Raw genomic sequence first — 26,334 nt, forward strand, 5'->3', positions numbered from 1 at the left:
ATGATGAGGAGGCAAGTGGACATGGCTGCCGAGGAGATTGGAGTAGAATTCGTTGATGGTCCTCTCTATTCCCTTTCTCGATGCAATGGTTGTTCCATTTCGGTTCCGGAGAGCAGTCATCTTCGTGAAGTTGGTGTTGGTGATGTCTCGACGGGCGACGGGTTTTCTTCCCCCATCTGCAGCTTCAGTCAGCTCTTCTGCTCTTTTCTCTTTAAAGCCCTTCCTATCATCTCTCTGCAAAGTAAGGCGAGTTCAGTCGTGACTTCGTGAATGCTTACAGCTCATGCAGCCCCGCGTTACGTATTAACTTTAGACTTTAGCAGAAGACGGGCGTCACTTCGTGGTTTTAAAACTCTCCGTTCTCCTCCTACAGTCGTGGAGATGTTCCAGGTCGATGATGGTCTTGGAACTTCGCTTTGCAAACTTTGCAGCTTTTTCTCCTTCCCGTGTGAAGGGAAATATTCCTCGAGAGGAGGCGATGGTTTGGCCCCGAATAGAAATTTGGTACAACAGGCAAAACGTTTTACTGATGATGATGATGTGTTCTATTTCATTATGATACCTTTTGCCGGGCGATTTCTTCGTTCACTGTAAAGAAGAAAGGTTTTGAAATTGCGAGTCCCAGCCACGGCTTATGTCGCCTTGAATAAAATCGGAAAACCTCTCCTCCTTTTTTCCATTGTAGGCCGTGGGCTCCGATGTGAAGTTTCTCAGGTGTTCGTTCTCAGAGGGCCAATTTTAGCTTTGAAATCAACAACAAGGACCATGTACAAAGTATGATCTTCTCTGCAATTTTTCTAGGTCCACGCAAAAACCTTCGACATCTTCGTAGTCTGATGCCGATCCACTGACATTCACTGAGCCCGTGAACGTGCGCCGGTCCTGGTGTACACCCTTGCTTTTGCCTCAATTTCTCGTATCATCATCAACTATGATGTAACGGGGGATTTCTTCGGCCGGTCTGTCATCGGTTCAAAATATAGCAATCCCATGGAATGAGACGTCTGGTTAGCACGCCGTGGGAATTGAACTCAGAATTTTTTCGTGTGCTGCAGCGTCTTAAACCACCATACCCATTCAGGCTGCCCAACACATGTAATTGTTCTACATATCTAACCTAACTGCAGTCAGTCCTTTCAAGCACTAAATACGTCGTAAGGTAATAAACTTTGATGCTAGCACGAGAAGCGATTAATCAGCTATGACGTCGTAATCATTCCTGACACAGTATGGTCCTCCAGCCTCGTTTCTCAAAACTTTTTAAATTCTTTTCATTTTAGTACAGCATTTAACCACCCATCGATTCTACTCACATACAGACAGGAGTCACCCTTACTGTTGTCTGGACACCGCACAGTATAAGGATTTTTTCTGGAATTGTGCTATTTTTTTGCAGACTTCCAGGAGTTTTTTCTCTGATGTGTGCGAATATCTTCCATGGATTTATTTCTAGTTCCATGTGAGGAGTTCTCTCCTTTTACATTAATATAACTGGTTTTTTGAACGAATAATACATCTCGAAGAAAAAGAAAGATCTGCCAACTGTAAATACTATACTACTAACCAAAAATAACCAAGCCTTCAGAACTTCCCATTCTTCTAACTCCTGCTATCCGTAGGACTTTGAGTTCTTTTCTGGCGAATTTTTCGACGTTATTCTGGCTAAAAGATTTGCAACAAGGCAACTTTAACGAAATCTGTAACCTATTTTGCACAATTATTGCGATTCTACAAAAAAAAATCTGTCCAAACATTCTTCAGGTTTTCTTGTTTTTTCTGCGATCAACAACGTGATACACTAAATGAAAACATTGGCCTCGTTTTATTAACATTATCAACGTTGTACTGTGCAGTAGTATAACTTTGGCTATGTCAAGATAAAGATGCACATCCTATACTTTATAGTTCCTTGTTCAAAAGTTCATTCGCTAATATTTATTGTTTGATACAAAGAAAATATGGAGAAGGAATGGTTCGCGCCAGTCGGGTGACATGGCCGAGCCGGCAAGACTATCTCTCACGTCGAAATATTGCCTCCGACAACACATAATGCGTATTATGAGCTGTTGGTGTTGCATCCCGACAGATATCTCAGGACAGTGAAAAATTTATGGGCGGTTCTTGGATTGACATCTCTCAGACCATAGCAGCTTCTCTTTCCTTTGTTTGTGAAGAAACGTATTCTTCCAAGTTTTATTCACAAGCTACAGCTTTTGGTGCCACCGTTCTTGATCTCCATATAAAAAGTACAGATTTGAATGTAAGATTGATTTTAAGATACTACAAATACATTAGGACAAAGAAGTGGAAAAGTGCCGATTTCAGCTTAGTATGTTCGCCTTTTGATAAGTCTTATGAATCTTTTTGTGGAGAAGGTAGCAGGGAACTCAATGGTGTGATTAGTTCCAACTGGTACATAAGCTGCATGCATGCCTGGCTGGCTGAAGGTAAGTAGTATTGCAAGGAGAGAGATCCTACATTACCGGAGGGAATAATGTCAAACAGTCATTTAAAGGCATCACTCCACGAATGGGGTGATGGGGTTTCAGGTGGGTTATGCCTCAACGGAGTAGTAGATTATGGAAAGAAGGGTGATTCCGTCTGTTTCTCCCTAATTGCCGAAAAAAACCGCCCTGACGATACGACTTCGAGCGTTCCGGCGCGCTATTTTCTACAAGGAGTTCGATCGGAGCGCGCCAGCCTTGTGCACGAGCCGCATCTTCTGGGCCGTTTTTTACGGCAATTAGGAAGAAATGGACGGAATCACCCTCCTCTCCATAATATACGGCCCCGTATAAGAACTCTCCACCTGAAATCCGCACCACCCCCGATTTGTGTGGTGATGTCTTTAAGCCTCATCGTTGAAATATCGCGTTGATGAATCTTGGTACGACCCTTGGTGAAGAAAGCTTCTAGCTTTACTGCAGAATGACTGCGTGTAGGCAGCACTAATCATATCGAATGGAACATTACTCACTCTACAAGCGAACTGCTCAGCGCATGTGACTTTTAATACTTATCCAAGATTTGCTTTTGGTTGTTCTAATGTTCTTCCTCCGTAACTGCAACAGTAACTCTTCAAGTCCTGACAAAAATTTGCTTGAAGCCCTTTTCCGATCTCTTAAACTCTGCATCTGTGTGGTGGTTAGGTCTACGTTTGTAAAATGTCCAGAAGTGAGAATTCGATAAGGACAACTAGGGGTCAATAGAAGGGCCGAGTCATTTGGCTTTATCTCGGAGCACAGTTTCAAAGTCGTCTGAATATTTGTATAACTACTATAATTTGCGAACATTAAGTTGATTCGGTTGCAGACATTGGAAGCTCTTTTACTCCTGAAACAATCGATTCTGGGATTTGTATGTTTAATATGTACTCACGATGTACTTACATCATCACCCGCTTTTGCTCGGGATAATCAGTTCGCACGAAAGTGCTAATTTTCTATGGCTCTGTTATTGACATAGAGCGTTGTGCTGTTTACGGTTACGAATGTGCATCAATGCTTTGCGGAATTTGATAAACTCAGAGTTCTTCAAATTCAAATATCCGTTTCAAACAGAGTTGTGCAATATCCGTTTATTCAGTGATCAAGGAACTGTAGGGCTCTCACGTGGTTGTTTCGATCCATGAAGTTCTATAATTGTTGTAAAAAATTAAAAGACATGGAAATTCTTTCAAAACCTAGTTATCATCACTCTGATCTGTATACTGCCTAAAATTTCGTCTAGTCAAGTAAAACTTCCAAACATTCAAGAAGATCGACATTTGGTTAAACGGCTAGTATAATCTAAGTATGTAAGGAGCTCCTGTTTTTAGTGTTTCTTTAGGTTTTAGAAAAAGAGTTGATCTCCAAATTGATTAGATCGGTACCCTAATGCAGGGCTTCACCACCTTTACGATAGTTTTTCCATTCTTAGCGACATGGAGATGGCTCTGGGAATCGAATTTTGGTGCAACGAGGATCGTTATCTCTCTCAAGCTAAGATAGCATAACAAGGTCTCGCGCCGATTTGAGCGCGTACGGAAATGCGCCGCGCTTCATTTCGTTTTGAGTCTATTTCTATGTGGATAAAAGAATTACACTACGGCTTTCAAGACGATTTGAAACCCTGGCAGTGGTTTTCTCTTACCTAAGCTCTAAGTTTCCAATAAAGTCGGGAAGCTGTAACTTATCTCCAGCTTGAGAGACCCTGCTATGCTATGTTACCTTGAGAGAGAGCTTGAGAGATCCTCGTTGCACCACAATTCAATGTCGTTAAGAATCGAAAAACTATTGTGAAGGTGGTGAACCTTTGCATTGACTTAGATTATATTAGCCGTTTAATCAAACGTCGATATTAGTGAATGTTTGAATGTTATACTTGACAAGGCGAAATTTCAAGCATGTGATTCTCTTTAGTATACAGATAAGAGTGATGATAACTAGTATTCTATATCTTGCGAAATGTCGATGTGTGGCGTCCTTGAACACAACTCAGCCCAGCCATCTCGATATTCTGCGAGAGTTTGCACAGAATCAATCCATTCGTCGCTATTCCATATTCTGCGAAACCTTGCGTCTCGCCTAAACTGTTATCCTCGCCGAGTGTCCCCGGGTCCTCTTTCACCACCTCAGTCCAGAACTTCCGTTTTCGGCCAGATGGCCCTTTCCGGCTTGAATCCAACAAACTTCTCAGAACTCGTTGAACAAGGCGATCTACTGGTTGAACAAGGCGATCCGATCTGCGATTTCCTCAGTGTATGACCAAAGAAGCGAAGATAATTTTCTGAGCCACCTTCGATGGCGGTGAAAGATGTTGATATCCTTCACGTGTCATCCGCCGGTGTACCACATTACCTTCCGCGTGAAGATCTTCATTATGGCATATCCTAAGCCAAACATAGGAATGCAGCCGTCTCAGCAGCATTCGTTCCGTGCATTCCAGCATCTCCATCACCGTAGATCGCCCAAGTCTCTGATCCGTAGTCTCCGATCCATGATGGGGCGAATCGCGCATAGGTAGACTCTCAGCTTAACTTCATTGGTGATGGGGCTCCACCACAGGCGTTTCGTTAAGGAGCCAAAGGCATCATCCCAGAGAGCGAGAAAGAGCGTTCCGGGGCGCTATTTTCTGCTTTCCCGGAATATAACAACCTAGTTGGCGTACTCGAAATCAGTCAAGGATACAATGATAATGCTAAGACGATGTCGGCATCACACTCAACGATTGTTCTTCGCATGATGTCGTCGATAGCTAAGGCTGTTTGATTCCAGCTCCTAGTCTTTTCGAAGTCAAGTGAGACAAAAGTCATGTTTTTCCGGTTTTTTTTTTTGGACTTTTCCATGTAAATTATGGGAGAACCAAACCGTCGGGAAAGGAGAAATTCTGCACATAAGGGTTTTTCTAATTCCTCTATCCGAACATATGGGTCATTTTTTGAACGCTGTCCCGTTATTCTAGAGTGCGAAGGCTTGCCAAAATCCCAATTTTTGCTCGCTCGCCGAAATGAGTTTGATCTTGAATAAAATTCAACTCGGAGTAACTTAGTGCAAAGCACATCATCTTCCAGTATGTTGTAGCCGACGATTTCCTCCATCAGATCCCACATCAAACTTTTCCCCAAGTTTTGTATGGGAAAAGATTAGGAGGTGGGAAAAAACAGCGAGTTGACTGCTTTTTAGGGAAAACCTCTGAAAAGCTACCTAAAATTATACTTCTGGTCCTATTACCATGAAGTTATTCGCAGTTTCCTAGACCTAACAATGTGCACAGAATCTGAGCTTTTTTGGTAATTAAATGCCATTAATTCCATTTTTAAACAAATGAAAACTACTTAGAATTGAATTTTTCATATTTTAGGTGAAGTTTCGAGTTCCCATCTCCTTTGCAAAAATTTTGCTGAGTGGGGTATTGAACTTCTGTGGTCCCATTGTCACATCTTCAACACTTGTTCATTTTCAAAACAAAATGTTGATGCTTCCATGTTACTGTCCTACGGCTAGGACTAAATATAATATTTTGTAACTTATTTAATCATTCAATAGTATCTATTGTAATATTTTATAGTGTATACAATTATCTAATACTACGTAATATTTCCCTGGTTATCTTCCTGGTTATCTGTTCACTTTTTTTTTTCTTGGTATGGTTTACTACTGCCCACCGCACACTCCCTTAGGCTGCCCGCAGACCTCACATCCGCGCGGACGGCGCCGCCCGCATGGCTCTGCGCTTTATGGTTTGACGTTTGGTGGTTATTGAGCGTTCGCAACCGTGCACTCAATAACCACCAAACAGTAGACCGCGTGGGCAGCGCCGCCCACTCGGCGGACAGCGTCACTACCCTCATCCCTTGCAACCCCCTCCCTTTACCACCCTCGTTGGAAAAATCCCATCACACGCTTGACCCTGGACCGCACCGTTGCACGTTAGTACGCCAGAGCCAAGAGTAATCGAAATTGGCCGATACAAATATCACTACGCCAGGTTAGGACGCCGCAGCCACGAGTGATAGAGAAAAGCTGAGACGGATCTCACGGTCGCATTAGTGCACAGGCTTCACGTACGTCGCTCCTTCTGCACTTGGTCTCTTGCAGAGCAATCACGTGAAATTTGATACGCTCTGCAGCTCCGAGAAGGGCATGCAGGTCAGCGTCTGTGGACAATGTTTTCGTGTTGTAAGTACACAGTCTGAGACAGTCTCCATGACGAGTCGTGCGTGTGTCGCCTTAATCCAGAATCAAAGACGTCCTGAGCAACCTGAGATTTGGTCGCCTCTCACCGGTCGTCATACAGTCCGACGTCTGAGACGGTAGGGCCCAATGCGCTGGGCTCAGTGAATATGTTGGAACGGCAAAAAGACTTCCCCAGACTAAGCAACCATGCCACGGCGAGCTTAGCTTTCACCACAGGTCGTCGCCCAACTATGGATCTGGGAGCTACATTGCGACATTTTGCTAAGACGGTGGTGAATCTTAGCAGTGGTTTACTTCTAGCTAGGCTTCCGATTCCGAGAAGTCGGAATGTCGGATGTGTCGAACTCCTTCTCAGCTTGGAAGACCCTGTCAGAGGACGAATCTCCGCTCTGCATCGCATTTCCACGCCGCTATGAGGCGGCAAATCCCTGTGGAGGTTTATTTCGAGTCTAGATTGATCGCGTTCTTTATATAATGAGCAAAAAAAAGGGAATAGTCAGTAGTATAGAAATGCCTCGATTACTTAACAATTTGAACACATGAAGACAATTTTTTTTCAATCGCAATGCTTCGAATGATTGCCGTCTCCTGTTGCGCTGGAAAAAGCACGCTTATTTTACACCTAGCAAGTACAGCATTGCAAATTTTTTAATAGACTTAACGATCCTCTGGAACCTAGTCAATCCAAATCGATGTCAAATATAGTAAGGTCAAAACGACATGAAGCACAGTGCGGTGGAGCGTAGCGGTTAGGATCGGGTGAGGACCTCTGCTACCACAGTTCATTGTTGCAGTTCGCGATGGTCCCACCTCGATTCCAACTACTATCTACACCGCGCCGCTTATGCATCTGCACAGGGATTCGTGTCGTATTAACTCTTCTATATACGTCTTTTTTGTGCAGTAGTGTTCCCAATGTAGACTAGAAATCTGCATGGTCATCTCAAAATTCGGTTAAAATGTGTTGTAGAGCGCGTACACGCGATAAACTCTTTTTTTGTGGATTATTAGGACTACCTATAATTTGTACTTCTCCAACGTGGATGTACGACTCTTGAAACTCTTTCGATTTAGTGAAGTCTCGTTGCGAAATGCGTGTCAGCTGTAGCATTCCAAGTCAAATTCTTGTGATATGCGTGTGTATGTTTTGACCGTATATTTAAGGGTAGTAGAAGTAGTGTCGTTAACTTGTTCACATAGTTCAAAAATTGTTCCCCTAATTTCACTTCTACTTTCATTCTTTGTCTGTAATTTGAATAGGTTTTCTTTTGGTAATTGATTAACTCGTTTAAAAGTAATGTAAAGTAAAAAGTAAAGTAAAAAGTTTCATAGTAATACATATTCAAAAGGTGGGGAGGGGAAAAGAGAGGCTCGCACAAACTGGGTGGTATGGCCGAGAGATAGACTATTATCTCGTCGGAAGACTGCCTTCGACAACACATGGTGCATATCAGCTGTTGCTGCTGCATCTCGATAAGTCGATAAAATTTTGTGTGTCTACAATAGTTCGTTAGTTTTTACTGTATGTTTTCTTATCCTGCTGTTAATGTTATTCCAGTATTTGAATCATTGTGTCTGTGTATGTGCTTCCTTAGGTCTCGGAATTCCGTACACGAATTTCCACAGAAGTTCCTCCACGTCAGTATTACTTTGCGTTATGGATTCAGGTAGGTGTATTTATACATAAGGCGACGTATACAGGGTCAGCGTGTAGTTGGGAAAAAAAACCCTTCTGATAACGAACCCCCCCCCCCCTGTAGGAGAGCCTCCAGAAAACGCTTCCTTCCTTCTCTTTTTAGTATAGCCGCTTATATAGCAATTAAAAACTAGTTATAATAAACAAAATTAAAGAAACAAATTGGATGCTTAATAAATAAATCAAATAATATAATAAAGCAAATATTAATAAGTAGTAGTATAAATGTAAACTGACGCAGGTAAAATTAAAATATATTATATAATGTAAACGCCACTGATAGCTCACTGTAAGGATTAGAAGTAAGTCAGTACATATGGGCACATATAAATTGAAAAGATGGGGAAGCTCTCAACGTGTGTTCGACGGCGGAATTCGTCATTTGACAATGATAACAAACGGTCGAGAGTTCGACCCCCGCAGGCACCATTCTTCTTGTAAAATGGAAAAAAACAGCTGGAAGCGATGGAGAACGCGTTTTAAAATCATTTTCACACTATTACTGTTTACAAACAATTTTACTCATCGACAAAGAAAACGAACGGTTGAGAAATCGATCCGAGCCCCCCCCCCCCCCCCAGGAATTTTGTCATTTTTGCAAAATGGAAAAACAACTAATACCGAGGCAAAACGCATTCTAAAAACACCTTCTCGAATTCAACTTTATAAACTACGAGTTGAATTATTGGACTTTGTTTGAAGTCATACAGATTTTGATGCGTTGCCGGAAATCTGAGATTTCGCACATTTCCTGTTGCGAGATTACGGTTAAAAAATTGTATTTTAATGAAATTTCAATAGATCAGCTTCAGCCGACCAGAGATACTGGATATTCACTCTTTGATTGCTTCTCTCATACTCAATATTTCCCTTTTTCTTGGTGATATTTTTTTTTAAACAACTCACTTAAAAGCAAGGCTTCATTCAGAGCGCGCTATACTTTATACTCTTTTTCTTGCCTTTTTACTCATGACCCCTCGCAGTTATCCTAATCTTGATGTCCTTCATTTATTTAGTATTTTCCCAAATTAGTCCAAAAGACAAAAGGACCAAAAGATGTGAAATTGTATCGGCAAAGTCTTTAAAAAATACTTCAAGCCATCTATTTTTCTCACATTTCGCATCTCTTAATATGAGCTTATTTGATGCCTTCATCTTTTTTCTTCTTGCTCTCTTCATTTTTTCTCCTCTGCTGACAAGCCTTACGATCCCCCTCCTCCGACACTACTCTTAGGATGCCTGTTGTGAAATTCTCAATGCACGCTTGACCCTGGACGTATGCTTTGTTTTGTATAGTGAAATACTAGAACCAGTCGTTCGTTCATAGTTTTGTTTAGAATTTTCATTCAGATTTCGATCATATCGTGTCTTCTTGTGTTATCTGGGCTTTTTTCTGGACTTAATCTAGGCTTAATGTCTCTTACTCCACAAGAGCTTATGCTTATTCAAAAGTCAGGTACTGTTTTTTTACTTGGATATCAACAATTCTGCAGCTTACCATTAATAATGAACTGATAGAGCTACACAGTTTTTTGTCATTCATTGTCGCGGGAATGTGCGCAAGATGAGAGGGCAGGTGCAAATGGAAGCTACTTATTTCAAAAGACGAGACGAATTCCAGCGTTATTTGAGGTACCAAAAAGGAGTAGTTAGAAGTAGAAGAAACTAGACATGGTCCACTGAGCCAGGACGGAATTACATATCGTCTGTCTCCCGACTGAGGTTCGACACGAACCTCTACTTTTGTGGACGGTTGGGAACGAAATGCGGTTTGCAGTCCCAAAGTAGTTGGTACAATTTTTTTTCGTCGAACATTTTCACATGTTTCGCAACTTCACCTCACATGGAGTGTTAGGAGCATGCATGGGCACAGTTTCCTTTTTCTAACATTTGCGGTCAATTGTGACCTAAGCTCACTTCAGAACCCTCCAAAAAAATTTAGGATTTAGTTTTTCCAGTTCCTACATATTCGATTATTTCTTTAATGAGGTGATAACTCATTGACAAATTTAAGTTCTCTCTAAACTAGTTTTTGATGGAAATGGATTCATACAACAGAAAAAGAATAAATTCCGTTCGTAAGCAACGGAATTCTAATTGGACACTAGAAGCGCCGTTCAACTTCCTTAACTCCTTGTCTAATGATTAGTAAGGTATTTGATGAATACAGCCAAAAAAAGCTTAAATGTTCGATAAAAGGCGCGAAAATTGGTGGGATCAGGTCACTTTCAAGCTTTTTTTCGTTAATAAACTAGTGTTACATGCCGTCGTGGGCCGTGGGGCAGCTACTGTAAAACCGGTAATTCTTCGACAGAAGAGAAAATGACGAAGACTCGGGTTGTTTCTTCATAACTGGCCTCAATCTGGTCTCTGTCACTAAATCTAATAATACTAGTACTAATAACTAATACATCTGGGCAACAAAGATGAGATCTATCGATAGAATGTGACAGGAATTCTTAAAATCTACTGATAAAACTGTTCTTGTGATAAGTTACCTGCCGCTATATATTAGCAAGGCTTAGTCTCAGACAGTTGATGCCTGGATGATATATAATCCTCAACGTGAATTGATTGTTTGTAATGTAAAATGATAGTCACGTATTCGTAATGTACGTGCTAAAGGATAAAAGGACAAGGTTTCTAGTGGTAATCGATCCGCTTGGGATGTGCCACCACGTTCACTTTAATTCAGAATCGTTTGAGGTTAACGAACGTGTAAATGGCCTACACAGTGACTTGCAGGGGCTAGCCGATGTTTCAAATAAGTGTTTTTATCCTCCCAGACAAATCTGGTACCAGTTTATCGACCCCGGAGGAATGAATGGCTTGCGCTTGCGCGGATTCGAACCTCCGATCGATCGTGAGGGCAGCGCAATCTCTAACCGACTGCGATACACCCGCCCATAACATGTTCGTAATAACATGTACATGTTATTACGAACATTTATTACATCTCACACCTTTAGTTCCGGAACTTATCCGAATCGCAATGTTTGAACTTTATAAACGACTGTCATCAATGGCTAAATACGTTCTTTTTGTGAATTCTGGAACGGATTTGTTGTGCAACGCATTCGTTTCTGGTTTTTCTAGCTCTAGTTATTGGAGTTAGAAAGTTTTTGGAAGTCTGTGAACTGTTAACGAATGTCTTCTGACTATACAATGCTTTACAGATTGGGACCAGTCCTGAGAATTACTTGGATTTTTCGCAGTATTTCCCAGTTGTAGCCAGTTTCGATCGTATAAAGATGGGAACTTAACTTAGTTCTATAAAGAGCCTACTTTTGCGATTAGTTGAAAATTTTTTCAATTACCAAATAGGATGGTCCTATGCATCTTTCTCTTTGGTAATGTATTGAATGATGTTAATTCCGAAGATTTCTTCACCATTCAAATTTCCATCACAGGTTCAGTTAACCTCTGTGGAACGCCATTATCAACTAAGCACTGTTGTGTAGATAAGGGATGGAGAATCGGTAACTTCAAGTGCGGACGAACAATTTTTGAGGAATTTAAAGGAAAAAAGAACCAGATACACGTAATACTCTTCTGAGTTAAGAAAATGAATATATGTTTCATTTCACTAAACACATTTTGAAGAATGGCGAAATGTAAAACATCTTATTGTTGAAAGTTACGTAAGTACTGCTTGTAACCCACCAAAAATTTTAATTTCACATTGATTTGATTCGGAAGTCAGAGGAATTTTTGTTTGGAACCTTCAAACTGGATATGTTTGAAACCTACAAACCGTTTGTGTTTTTGGAATACAAGGATGAAAAAAACTTTATCTCTTGGCGTTACATTGGCCGTTTTCAGCCGACACAAAGATCCATGTTGGCAGGTTCATTTTTATGCACATAAAAGAAAATTGAGAGATAAAGCAAAAAAAAAAACAGCAAAATCGTTTTTGCTTGAAATTTTCGAAATAGCGATGTTATTGATCAGTGCGCACAAGTCTCCCGCGTGTTTTCGTCTCGTTCCATGCACCAGGAATAGAGGATCGGTGTATTCTGGGCGATTCGATATCCCGTGCAGCTTTTTGACGTGGGCAGTGGGTGTACTTTTTTTTGCGCATGGAAATCCGCGTCGAACAGGTGGACCTATACTCCGTCCCTCTCTCCCACTGCGGTTTCATTGTCCAAGGTTGAGGCAGCTCCTTCATGACGCATAAAACGAGTGTGTCCATTCTGACCTATGTAATCTTTAACGCTCATCTTTTTCTTGGGCGCTGAGAGCAAGTACCATTCAGCCTTTATTCTCTTGAATAATTCCGGTTACAACTCATGGATGCTGGAGGCGTGAAAGGCTTTTGCGCAATCGACGGTGTCAAACCATCGATCTGGGTTCAAAAATGGCCTCGAACAATGTATCATCATCAAACCTAGCACAACCTGGGGGTGGATAGATAAGTACAAACGTGAGAGCATGAGATGTGAAAAAAGAGGGAAGTTCATAACACAACATATTAGCAGCCATTTGATGCTTGAGTGGAATGAGAACCGCGTGAAATTTGTCACTATCGATCGTGTAAAAGCAATGGGGATCTGTTTCCACCTCCTTACGCAGCATTCGTTCATCTACCCGCGTGTAGAATAAAATAGAATCACTGCAGTCGGGTTCTGTACGAGAAACCTATCCCGTCTAATTTTCTCATCTTTTGCAAAGTTTACATTTCAACAAGTCACGGAGGACTTCAGGGTTACACTCAAAATTGTTTGACTGTTTCCTGAGTGCAGTGTCCATGCGAAACCGTCAAATCAGGTGATTCCGGTAGACTCTTAGAGAAGAGTTCCTCCATGTTCGGTAGCAATTCGTACGACAAATAGGCTTTCATACAGTTTGCAATTTGAAAATTGATTTGAGCGGGGCCTGACAATTTGAATGGAGAACTCGGATGATGCCTTCTTTTCACATATTCTATTTTGTTAGATAATTTCAAATTATGCTTTTCTCTGGTTCCTCATCTTTCGGAATCGTTATCTGTATTATGTGACGTCTGATCTTGGTGTTGTGACTAGTTCGACTTTTGTTTGCAATGAGAATTGAGTATGCACTTCTTAGAGGAGAATTTTTCCATGTTCGGATGAGTATTCCGCAAGGTTCAAGCGACCTTCTAACAAGTCATTTTAATCATTAATTCTGTCAACTACGAAGGTGAAAATATGGGGCCATTGCGATGATAACGGTTGGCAGAAAGTCACCAACGCGTGTGTTGTAGGGGAAACTCGTGCAACTAGGCCAAATAGGGCGGGGTTCTAGTGATTTTTTGAAGTATTCCGTGCAGTTTTTCGAAATGAATGTCTTGGAGTGGGGAAAAAATAAGGCGAAATTTCGAGAGCGAAAATGAGATAGGACTCTGACTTAAAGGCAGCATACCACGAATCTGCGGTGGTACGGATTTCAGGTGGGGTATTCGTTTACGGGAGATTATGAAGAGGGGTGATTCCGTCCATTTCTTCCTAATTGCCGTAAACAAACGGCCCGGAATATGCGGCGCGTGCACAAGGCTGGCACGCTCCAATCGAACTTCTTGTAGAAAATAGCGCGTCGGAACGCCCGAAGCCGTATCTTCCAGGCCGTTTTTTACGGCAATTAGGAAGAAATGGATAGGATCACCCTTCTCTCCATAATCTACGAACCCGTATAGTAATACTCCACCTGAAATCCCTACCACCTCAGATTCGTGGGGTGATGCCTTTAATCTTGAAGTTTCCTGCACACCAGTGCACTACGAAATAATTGGAGAAGTGAAAGTAAAATTTTGGAAAGCAGGAATTGTAAGCCAGCTAAACCTGTAATCTAAACTTTTAGGATCTAAAGCTGAGCGTAAATACGCAGAAGTTATATTACCTGTCCGCTCAAGAGGAAACCTTCTCCTTTGCTCTCTTCTTATTGGTATGTTCTTATCACTCTCTGAATCGCTTATAAAATTCCTTTATTCTTCCAGGCAACGTTTGCGTTAATTCTGGTATCTCTATTCTTTTGGATAATCTCACTTCTGGATATGTGGCTCTAATAGCCTCTTCGGCTGGAATTGTTGTGTTTGGCGAGATTTTCCCTCAAAGTCTTTGCGTCAAGTATGTTTGTGTTCGCAACAGTTGGACGAATACTCTAGTGAACTTTACATAAAACCTTCTTCGTTTGCCTATTTATGTACGATAGACTTAGACTGCAATTTTCACCGATTTTTTTTTATTCCCACTGCTCAGTTGACACCGAAGTGTGAACACTGAGCAGTGGGAACAAAATAACCTATCCAATGTTTGGCAAATCCCGTAACCTCTCAACTCAGGTTTTTCGTGACAAAAATCTAAAGATATAAAATTATAGAGTTTTTGGAGTACTTCAGCAGCTTGTGCTGTGGACATTGAGATGTGGGAAGAAACTCTTTCAATCGTTATTGTTTCCAAACAATGAAAGTTCAATCTTTAACTCTTCACCACTTGTTGTTCTCTTTGCTATGGTCGAAAGGATCAAATACCTTTTAAGGACATAACGAGTATAGTATAGGGTTGGATGAAAACCTTGTCTTCTTTGTTCTCCTTGCGTCTGACTTCTTTGCTCCTATACATTTCGTCTATTCTCCTCGCATTTTACAGAATAGGGTGGTTAGATTATTTAGATACTCTGCTCATTTGGAATTTATTATGTACTCTAAACTAGTGGCAAAGAGAACCAATTACAAAAATTAGGCTTTCTGAGACGAGATCGCTTGGATACGAGAAGATACAAATGAGTGCGTATCGTCAGGGACCCACACCTTCTGCGACAACCTATCCCTAGGGATAGTGTGTAGCAACGATGATCGGCGATTGTGCAGTAGTTAATATTATCAGCAGTCCGTTGTGGTGCTCCTCTCTTATGCCTCACCCATCTCAACATTACTGTACTGACTGTGCGGCTGTTTTTGTGGGTATTTGTCGAGAATGTAGATAGACCAAGCGATTTGGTTTACTTGACTTGAGTGGCGGGCGGATGCTATGACCTAACGCGGTTTACCCGCATTTTCGGCAACGTGAGTCGTCCTCGATCATATTTGAGCCCATCTTATTCCATCCACCTCTAGAGCTCGCACTGAATCTGTTCATTTGCGCTGTTCCATATCCTGCAAAACGCTACGTTTCACCTGATTTCTGTGGATGCCAGGTTTCATCAGATCTTCCTTAAACACTTCGATCCAGCATTTCTTTTACGTCCATGTGGCCTTTTCCTTTTGAATCTTACGGTTTCCTTATAATCTGACCAAAAAAGCAAAACGAGTTTTCTGCGGCTACTTTAGAGAGCGAGGGCAGATGCTGATGTTTTTTTTTTTGCGTTATTCGCCGGTACGCTGTATCCACTTCTGAGTAATGCAATTTGTGACACACTTTCGGGCAAAAGACCAGACCCTTTCCCATGCAGTCAGTGAGCTTCTCCATCACTTGGAATGGTTGTTATTTCTCTGAGTAGACAGAAGTTTTTTTTATATACGAGTAAGAAGACGGGAAGGGAAGAACTAAAACGGAATAAAGAGGCTCGACTGTTGCAGTTGCTTGCCTTGCAGGTCTTTATAGTAGTCAAGTCTTCGGTGAATATTCATTTGCTCGATTTGGGTCCTTGAGATACTGGGGTTTAAACCATGACATATAAACACGATTGCACGATTATCACAAGATTCTCAAAAAGATTAGATCAAAAATAACAACGCCAAACCACCAATTCGAACCAAATATATGGATGAGCTGTACCGAGCAAACATAGAAAAACCTTGACGGGAAAACTACGGCAAAGAAGATGAACAGAACTATCGGGAAAGCAGTAACTCAGCGGGGAGAAAATGCGATGTCGATCCTTGTTTTATATACCGATCCGCGTTCTTATGATGTTTCGAAATCCTCCGTTCCCTTGCTGTAGGAACTTCGGGTGTTTCTTTTTCAATCGCGCTTTCGCGATACGAAGAGAATGCTGGAAAATTGGCTGGACGGAGGTAGACGTAGCACGTATAGTGAGGAAAGGAATGAGAAGACTATAGTAGAATGGTGTTATTTCTTTGAGTGGACAAAAAATAGTTCTTTTATATGCCGATTGCACAAGATCTTCTGAAACATTTCACAAGGCTTACGCTCAAAGTCCCTTATATACATCTGAAGAGATCTTCTAGAACATTCTACGAGATGCACTCCGAGTGGAAGTCCATTACATATGACAGAGGCACCCTTCTAGAACATTTTAACCATTTATTTGGTCTTTATGTTATAAGTTCAACATAAGTGTCCTTCCATTTGTATGCTGTGTATGTAACATAACCATGTTTTCAATTTTCCAATCGTGAACGTCATTTAAGTAGTCGAGGACATGCCTCTATCAACCAACATGGCAATTTCGCGCTCTAGCGGGAGGATCGCTTGCCCCACCTAGGCGTGCAGCAACGAAACCGCGACGTCCATGCAAGTATCTCATAGTCTCTCTCATATCTCATGTAATGGGTATGGATACGTGCACAGGAAACTCGCTTTACATGGTGATTGATACTTTTATGAAGTGAACCGGATTACATCTCACTTCTTGTTCTCTGAACAAGTTTCATTTTTCATTGCATTACACACACGATTCCAGTGGGGTGGGCGGAGTGTAATGAACACAGTCCAAGTATGCGTACCCTGGCCTGCTAGTGGTTTATTCGACAAGCACAGATTTGACGGCACTCAATCGGCTATGGATTCGTAAAGACTGTCCATCGTTACGGATAGGTGCTTAGGGGGTAGAAAAAGGGGAATTTATTCCTATTCTTCCTATTTCCAAAATCGTTCTTAGTTATTTCCAAAGTCATTCAAATTTCATGCTCAAATAGAGGACCAAAAACTGATATCAAAACCGTGCACGATATTTTGCCAATTTTAATTTTATTTCACCTCCAAGCAATCTTAAATAGCCGCAAAGAACCATGAACACTGCTACGAAAGATTTAACAATTCTTAGCTTAAATAGAGGACCAGAAACCATGTATTACCACCATGTAATTCGCACGCAGTATCGACCCAACAACGTTGACATGCACTTTTTTCAACAAGTTTCTTCACATTTTTCGTCAGTAGAAATGAGTTCTTAGAGTGGAACTTATACTACGCTTTCGTTCACTTAGCTCTCCTACTGTTTATATCACCTTATATTCTGTGATTAAAAACAAAGAGGAAGAGATGCCGTGAGTGCTGAATGTGCTTCACTCCCAGGAAAATTGGTAACGATTTCGCAATCGCGAGTGTGGTTGTTCGATAAAGCACCTTGCAATGGGATCGTAAGATCATTGTAATTAGGCCCCGCTTTAATTGCGACCTGTTCAGACAATTCACGAATGAAGTGTTACGTTCCCAAGTTGTGTTCTCAAGAAATCTTATGAGAACTTCTACTGTTCCTATTCGACGAAGATAATCAAGTTTGATTGTCTTCGTTGGCGAGGAACAGTTAAAGTAACGTCGTCTCTCACGTTGAACAACATTTTGTTTTCTGTAAACTTTCGATTCGAGTCGTAAGTTGAATTAACTTTAGTTGAAACTTCGACTTCTTTGTAGCTTGATGTTGAAGCGTAGACGAAGATAGTCAAAACTGGCGTTGAACCAAATTTTTCATCCAAAAACGTTCCATTCGGGTCGTAATTTATTCGTAACAGTCGATGCTCTTTGTCACCGTGTCGAAGAGAACACCGACTTCATCAACTCTTCTACTGTCGCATTTCCCTAGGAACAGTACTTCTCCAGAAACATGCTGCGTTTGGTTGGTGGCATCTCTATCATCAATACGATGACGTGGTACTTATTTTTCCTGGCTTGCACGTGACTCCTAGCATGCGTCGTATATACAGATCGTCATCCTCATCCTTTTCGGTTTCTAGCAGCCAAGATGACTCCCGCAACCTCGTCCTTTCTGTCGTTGCCGTTCCTCTAGAGTCACAAGACTCTCTATTTCCGTTTCAAGCGTTTACTTTTGAAACTCATGGCCAGGTTGGTGGACTCTAATAGCACGGGTTTTCTTGCAGAGCGGTGCGTCCCTTTGAAACGTACAAATAGAGGTAGCTCCAAATCGCCTCCCTTGCACCTCCCAGACACTTGATTGCAGGCTTTTAGCCGGACTGGTGTGGGTCTAGAGAGGTACTGTAAGTCAGTTGTGAAAAAAAGCAGACAGGGAGTACATCCCTTGAATCCTTGTCTCGGTTTGAAGTGGTTCGATCTTTCTTCTAGGGCCAATTCTAACGTCGAAATCAGCAATGATCTTGTGGAAGATGTTAGCTTCTCCGTAGAACTTCTTTGGGTTCATATAGAACGCTTTCGATCCTCCTTTATAATTTCATGCTAGAGCGTAAGAGGTTAGTTGCAATGCTATACAAGTTCATAGCAGTTACAAAATGAATGAAATATGAAAAACGAAGAATTTTAAAACTGGAGGTTAGCAATTTGCGTTAATCTAAAGGTTGAAGTCCTCAATTCAGCTCGAAACTTGATGTTATCTGCTCGAGTGAAGCCGGCGATAGTCTCATTCCGGTCAAACGGCTAGCTTCACCGCACCGCTTCGAGCGCGGCCGCTTACGCACTTATACCCAGCTTCAGGTTGCTTCCACCCGACTATATCAACATACAAACACGTTAGTAGTTTGTCCATGAAACTAGGGGATAAGCTTAAACTTGTTTCGGGTCGACTGAAAAGCGCTTTGTAAATAAATTCAAAGGAACTATCAAACTTTCTCTAAGCTTCTTTGAAATATGTTTTTTTAATCATACTTCATGTCATTCCGCTTGCCATCACCTGTCAGCCATGGATGTGCTTTTGAAAATGTGTTTTTAATTTTAAACTTTATTCCTGGACTGTTTGTACTGATGGCAGTTAAAATAATTAATTGTGATGATTGTGCCTAATCGTGATGATCCTGCGAGGTGGATTTGATGTGCCTGCTGAGCAGCGATTGCGAAGTCGTTATTGATATTACAAGAACTTTTCTGGGAATGTGATGTTAGCAAACTAGCCTATCTACTATAGCAGAGAACCCACCATCGAAAATTTCCTCGAATGATTCTCTCATGTGACTTCCACTTACAAGGTGGGTAGAGGTTATGGCATAACGCGGCTATCCGCATCTTAGCCAGGGTTTGTTGTCTTCAAACAAATCCGAACCAGTCTTGTTCGATCTTCTACACAGCTCGCACATATTCTAACCGTACGTCGCCATTCCTAAACTGTCGGAACTTTACGTTTCGACTGAACTCTTTCAACACCAAGTGTTCTCGGATTTTAATTTACCTTCTGTTAAAACTTTCTTTTGTGACCAAAAGCCCTTTTAAATCTGGGAGCATCCTAAAGACAACTAGAAAAGACATTCAGACGACCTCCTTATAACGCAACCAAAGAAGTGAAGACGATTTTCCTCTTTGAGGGAGAGAATGAGGGTAACCGCTCATTTGTGCTCTGCTTCCAGAGCTTTTCTCCGGAATACAGGACACATAGTTACCTGAAAAAAAGGACCAGTTCCTGCTAGTTACTTTTGTGACTACATGAGAAGGTCGAACAGGACGTTAATGTACGTACACGTATAATCCGCCGGTATTCCGTACTCACTTCTGTGTAAAATTCTTCTTCCCTGCATCCCATTTTTGTCTGCTTTCCATGCAGTCAGGCTTCTCCTCATGGTGCTCCTAAAATCTCCAATCCGTATATCATGATAGGAAGAATTGCAGATAAATATACTCGCAGACTGATTCCATTGGCGATAAGGGTCGACCACAGGCGCTTGGTCAGTGAGCTGAGTGCCGAATTGACTTTAACACTTCTTCCTTGAATATAGTTCTCTTGTAGTTGCCATCGATTTTAAGCATACTTATAAAATAATAGAGCTAATCCACAAGTTCTATAAGTGGTCCGTCTACCTTGATTCCCGCTGAAGGTCTCGAGGGGACTCACATTTTCTTTCATTTGTCAGGGCAGAGATGGCTGCAGCCAGCTTTGATACAAGGTTGACAATATGTTGAAGTTTCGTACTGCTTTCCGACGGCTTTCCGATCCCTGAAGTCGACCAGACGGTCACCGTTGTCCGACGCACTCCGCTGGATAATACCATTTTCCTAGCACATCGGATTCGGATATCTGCTTGAGGAATGTTCCTCGCCAGATCGTAGTCGGGCTGAAGTTTGAGAGTCCTCATCTTCTGCTTGTGCTGCTCTTCAGGCGTTAAAAGGGTTGACCCCTGCCACGTGAGCTGATGGCGTCGATGATTCCGCTTAAGCGTGGGAGCGATGATGAGACCAGTCTGTTCGCACAAGTCGACCAGAAGGTCATCGTTGTCCGACGTGCGCTCCGCTGGATAATACCATTTTCTAGCCCATCGGATTGTTGGCATGGTATTTTAGACATCAACGCATTGAATTCTTCATAGAAGGCGTCCTAACTGTTGTCTCCAGCGGTTTCCGTAGGTGTTGGGCACTTACGATCCAGAGTTTACGTCCTCAGCAATCCCGCAGTCGTACAAAGGCGCATCTAGTCAACGTTGAGCCAAATTTCTCCACCAGGTTGTTGTAATCGTTCCCCACAGCTATCGCGCAGCCACCTACTTTGTTCTCATCCGCAGTATATGGTGCAATTTTCGATGCTGATAACGGGTCGATCTCTGATGCGTGTATCCTGCAGTGCAACAAAAGGCGCACAGAAATATCGTAGAAGCCTAGCCAGGGCGGCTTGTTGGAGTTCATTCCATAGTGTTCGGCAGTTCAGCGAGAGGAAACGAATGGTTGTTGCCGAAGATTCCATGCTCCCTTCAGGCAGTTGATTTTTCAGGTTTTGGGCTTTGGCGATGTGCTGCACGACAGCACCTTTTTGCAATGTGTGGGAATCTTCTGCCTATAACAATACGGGTTATATAGCTCGTACGTTCCCAATGCGTACAGTTGAACGACTGATTGTGTTTAGTTGGCCACCAAGTGCAGGTAGCAATCAGACTCGTATATGCGGTCTCTGGTGTTCAAACCGCAGCAGCTGTTTTCCTATTCAAGTCTTTGATTAAACGTACGAACTTTATTGCCATTCCAATGACGCTAAGCGCAGAGAAGAGAGCCTCGATGAGATTGAATGCGGTTTCGGTGAAGAGAAAAGCTAACTGCGTCGGTCTCGAACGTCGCTGCCACACTCAATTTACTGACAATAAACATCTGGTCAATCGTTGATCGAAAAGGCGGAAAGGTGGCTTGTTCATCAGGGGTGGTTTCTTCACGTTGTTTGGTAAGCCTATCCGGGATGGTCCTCTCCAAAGCCTTGTACGAGTTACGTAACATCCATAGTCCTAAGTAATTTTTGGGTTCTGTGGAGGAATTATAATAGCGCGTCTCTACGTCTCTACGTCTCTACGTCTCTTTATCATCTCACGAACCTTAGGTAGAGGAAGACCAAATAGATTGCTTTCAAATAAAGGGATAGAATGACAGAAACTGTCCCTATTTGTTATTTTTATATTTGTTATGTTGCCAGTGTTTTCTTCCATAGGACTAAATAAATCTACGGTACAAGGAGAGGATCGGCTCTCACTATTTACTATCGTACATACATGATGTTGGGATGATAGCAACAGTGCTATAACTATTCTTTCTGATTGTCAATTGCTTCAATAGGGTCTTACGTACAAATGAGTAGGGGAAAAAGGAGTTGCGGTAGAGGCATCCAAAAAGTGGTCTAATGGTTACCTAACCAGATTTCTTGGAGTCTGAGCTTTTAAACAGGGTTGGTTGATTGAGTAACTATGTTAATTATGCTAATGAATTGTCGTCCAAGTAATTACGCTAATGGACGTAATTAATGTAATTACTTGGGCATCGATGCGAGCTCCGGTCAGATAGCAATCAGTGTGAAATCACGAAGAGCCAACGGAGTAGCAGCAGCCATTTCCGCCGTTACGCAAATGAATTGCAGATTCTGGTTGATTCTGGCTTATAAACGGCGATTTTCGAGAATATTTCGCAATCAGCGTTCAACCAACATGGAGCAGTAACGAATTTCGAACCGTTTTCTTAAACTGTTTGGCCTCCAGACATAGGTAGCCATTAAGACGAATTTTGACAAAAATTATAATTAGTCAATCAAGATTATGCTTTTTAACGTAATCATCACTCACTCAACTCTGGTCTGTGGCTCAGGCATCAAGAAACTTGGTTAAGCAGCCGTTACGACCACTTTTTGCGTGGCCCTTCGACTAACTTTTCCCTTGTGTGGATTCGTACTCCATCAGTGAAGCAGTTTTTTATTATTTGAATTTGTCAATCACGACGTCCTAGCTTACCATCCCTATTAACAACTTAGCGGATTGAAGATAATGTACATAACACTAAAGTATTAAGGAAGTATATTTCTTTCCCTCAGCAACACATTAAGATTGCAGAAAGGTAGGAGTCCAGTAGTTACAGGTCACGATGGTTGACATAAATTGGGTCAATCTTTCTATGCTCATTAAAATTGTAAACTTCATGAGTTTTTTCTTCTATACTGTACTATGAAAATATCAGTTCCTAATAAATCCTAGTAACTCTTAATAAATAACGGTTTCTTTATGCATAATTCGGCTGAACAGTTTATTTTGCAAGAGATGTTCATTTAACGTGAATTATCTGTTAAATCTTTCGAGGGTGTTTTTTTTTTTCAGAAAAGGTCTGGCCGTTGGCGCTTACACTATTTGGATGACACGTTTCTTTATGATAGCTACTTTCCCTATAGCTTATCCTATTTCCAAGGCAGGGATTTCTTTTTTTTAAATAAAAAATACCCTTTACGACTGTGCATAGAAAAGTTTAATATGAGACATTTTCTGGATTCCTTTGCAGGTACTCGATTTTGTTCTCGGTGAAGAAGTTGTATCCTATGATCGCAAACGCCTAATGGAGCTTATTAAAATGAGTAACGAGGAAGGACTAGTCGAGGAGCTGAAGATAGCAGTTGGTGCAATGGAAATCAGCGACAAAACTGTAGTTGATGTGATGACGCGCATAGACGTAAGTATTATGTGCCTTTTAATCGTGTATTGACAGAACCCGTTGTGTGGGAAGATGCAACGTAAGCTATTGCTTTTTTCTCTAATTATGGTTTGCCTATTGCTGTTATGAGGGATGTAGTTTGTAACACAAGGAATAAAAAACAGATGTTGTAAACAGCGGAGGGTTTTCTAATAATGTTGGATAGTATTCACCTTTCTAAAAGTGACGGAATTCATCTTGTCATGCAGAGACGTTTCTTCGCATACTTGATCAGTTTTTCCTGCCTTGCGCTACCTCGACTACTAAACATAAGTTGTCTTCTTTGGCTGTCCTCTGTCTTCATTTACTATCTTGCGTTCGAATTTATATCCTGATTCAAAGCCGTCCAGATAACATATAATACTTATATATATATATATATATATATATATACTTTATAATACTTTTATTTGTCATGCTTTCAAAGCTATCGTAAAAACTGGGAATGAGGACTGAGGACTGAGACCAGCCGTAGAAATGATTCATAACTTTCACCCTCACATTTCACACCTACATTTAAAGTTGGTGTGACGATGGAGTGTTGGCAATAGGCAGTTCATGTCCACTGCACTGTCGTTACGAGTCGTCGGCATAGGTGGCAGCCAATGTAAAACAATTTTTGTGTTGTATCCAAGCAAAGGGGAGGGTGTGGCGCTTTCGGTTACAGGTCCGCATGTACGACTCTCAATAACCTCGGCATGTTGATGTTTTCATAATTGGTTTCTTTAATTGAGCTGGACACAAGGTTCTTACTATCCTTTATTCGTGGCTAACGTTTCGGCAATATCGCCTTCTTTAGAGTTTGAAAGGGTGAAGTCGAACGTGATCTATCTGATCAAACGTCTTATTCGCCCAATAAAGAAAGTCCTAAGTTTACTGCTGTTTTTTTTATTTATAAAAAAAAAAAAAAACCCCCCCTTTAAATAAAAAAAATTTTTTTTTCGCCCCCGATGATAGATAGGGGACGTGGTATAAAGTGCCGTTCGCGGTTATGGTTATTCTAGCTCAGAACTACTTGTACCGTCCAAGAGTGCGGCAGACAACGCTCTGCCCATTCTTTCATCCAATCCTATTGCTGGCAATTGTTCTGCTCATCTGTATTCACATAATAAAGACATTTCACTGAACCACCGCTTTTTGGTCTGTTCAATTAGGGTGATAAAATCCCTGAAGTCTCTAGTCACCCACCCACACAGTTTGGTGCTTCGGCTAAAATAAGCCATTACTCTCCCGCGTCAAAGAGTAACATCTTTGAGGCCAGGACTGTCAAGAAACAGTTGATCAGACCTCTGTCAAAAGCTACAGTAGGTCAAAAGAAGTTTATCGCATTTGCATAAAGAAAGAAATGGCACTGCATTTTCACAGAACACCAATAGTTCTTAGCGCAACGACGCTAAAAACGTTAGTATCCCGTTACAGGGAATACACTAAACAGGTTGAGTACTCAGCAATAGATAAGGGAACTTATCAGAAATGCCGATCAGCCACAGCCCTACTACAAAGTAGCATAAGGCAAATAAAAGAGGAAAGAGAAAATCTCCAAGAATTATATAACGAGGTTAGAGACGAGTATAAAAACTGCAGAAACAAGTCCGAAAGGAAGGATTTGATGATTGAAATTGAACAAATAGAGGAAGAATCGCAGCTACAATCTGCGGTAGCTGAAGCAAACGACCTAACGTTCATGCTAACAGCGCGCCTTGATGAAACCAAAAGTATGCGCGAAATTATGGAAATCAAACTGGGATACATGTCCCTAAAGCCTCAAAGAGACGATAACGTCAACAGTGAAGAAAACGAAGAAATGGATGGCGAAATGTATAACACAAACGAAAATTGTGTGCGAGACACCACAATGCCATCGTGCTCACAAGACAAATCAAATTCAGCATCCACATGCAATAGTGGCACAGCCAAAAGGACGCTGAGGTCAATAAAACCTCCACAAGCCACACTACCAAAATTTTACGGGAATTATGACGACTTCCCAGGATACTGGGCCATTTTTGAAGCCCTTGTCCATAACAGTGAAGAACTGGACACTATGGAAAAGATACTCCTACTCAAAGAAAGTTTAAAGGGAAGAGCGCAAACAGCCATCAAAGGGATAAAACTCATTCCTGAAAACTACAATTGGTTGATCAAGACTTTACAGGAGAATTACTCCAATCACCAGTCTAATAGATCACAAATAGTCAAAAATTGGTCAGTATGAGTGTGGCGAACAATTCCGCCGACAACTGTTCTGCAACACTTGATCAAATAAGGATGCTGACCAACCAAATGATTTCTGCAGGATATCATGTAGGGAAGATTTTTTTTTTTTTTTTTTTTTTTTTTTTTTTTTTTTTTTTTTTTTTTTTTTTTTTTTTTTTTTTTTTTTTTTTTTTTTTTTTTTTTTTTTTTTTTTTTTTTTTTTTTTTTTTTTTTTTTTTTTTTTTTTTTTTTTGTTTTTTGGTTTTTGTTTCCCTTTCTTTTTTTTTTATTGTTTTTTTTTGTGTTTTTTTTTTTTTTTTTCTTTTTTTCTTTTTTTTTTTTTTTTTTTTTTTTTTTATATTTTAAATTTGTTTTTTAATTTTTTTTTTTTTTTTTTTTTTTTTTTTTTTTTTTTTTTATTTTTTTTTTTTTTTTTTTTTTTTTTTTTATTTTTTTTTTTTTTTTTTTTTTTTTTTTTATTTTTAAAAGGTAGGGTTTAGGATGAAAATTTTTGGGGGTTTTTTTTTTTGTTTGGTTTTTTTGTTTTTTTTTTTTTTTTTTTTTTTTGATTTTTTTTGTTTTTTTTTTTTTTTTTTTTTTTTTTTTTTTTTTTTTTTTTTTTTTTTTTTTTTTTTTTTTTTTTTTTTTTTTTTTTTTTTTTTTTTTTTTTTTTTTTTTTTTTTTTTTTTTTTTTTTTTTTTTTTTTTTTTTTTTTTTTTTTTTTTGGTGGTTTTTTTTTTTTTTT

General features: G+C 40.7%; 2 protein-coding genes across 4 annotated transcripts; one reads left to right on the forward strand and one right to left on the reverse strand.

The window, feature by feature from the left end:
- RB195_023391 (uncharacterized protein) lies at positions 1 to 25,608 on the forward strand (the record flags this gene model as incomplete). Of its 3 annotated transcripts, XM_064210804.1 has the most annotated exons (9): positions 6,824 to 6,946; positions 8,273 to 8,344; positions 9,724 to 9,829; positions 14,191 to 14,274; positions 14,327 to 14,456; positions 23,027 to 23,114; positions 23,205 to 23,372; positions 24,548 to 24,711; positions 24,813 to 25,608. In XM_064210804.1, 9 exons carry the CDS (start codon positions 6,824 to 6,826, stop codon positions 25,606 to 25,608), a joined length of 1,731 nt encoding a protein of 576 aa, XP_064066686.1. The 3 variants fall into 3 exon arrangements, with proteins under 3 accessions (XP_064066683.1, XP_064066684.1, XP_064066686.1); XM_064210802.1 differs by lacking the exons at positions 6,824 to 6,946; positions 24,548 to 24,711 and adding an exon at positions 1 to 129 and having other exon boundaries at positions 24,829 to 25,608; XM_064210803.1 differs by lacking the exons at positions 6,824 to 6,946; positions 8,273 to 8,344; positions 9,724 to 9,829; ... (4 more) ...; positions 24,548 to 24,711; positions 24,813 to 25,608 and adding exons at positions 1 to 161; positions 321 to 594.
- Positions 6,516 to 7,077, reverse strand: RB195_023392 (uncharacterized protein; the record flags this gene model as incomplete). Its single annotated transcript, XM_064210805.1, has 2 exons — positions 6,516 to 6,672; positions 6,764 to 7,077. 2 exons carry the CDS (start codon positions 7,075 to 7,077, stop codon positions 6,516 to 6,518), a joined length of 471 nt encoding a protein of 156 aa, XP_064066685.1.
- Positions 25,609 to 26,334: the final 726 nt, after the last annotated feature.

Source organism: Necator americanus, chromosome X (assembly GCF_031761385.1).
Source record: "Necator americanus strain Aroian chromosome X, whole genome shotgun sequence".
Classification (NCBI taxonomy): domain Eukaryota; kingdom Metazoa; phylum Nematoda; class Chromadorea; order Rhabditida; family Ancylostomatidae; genus Necator; species Necator americanus.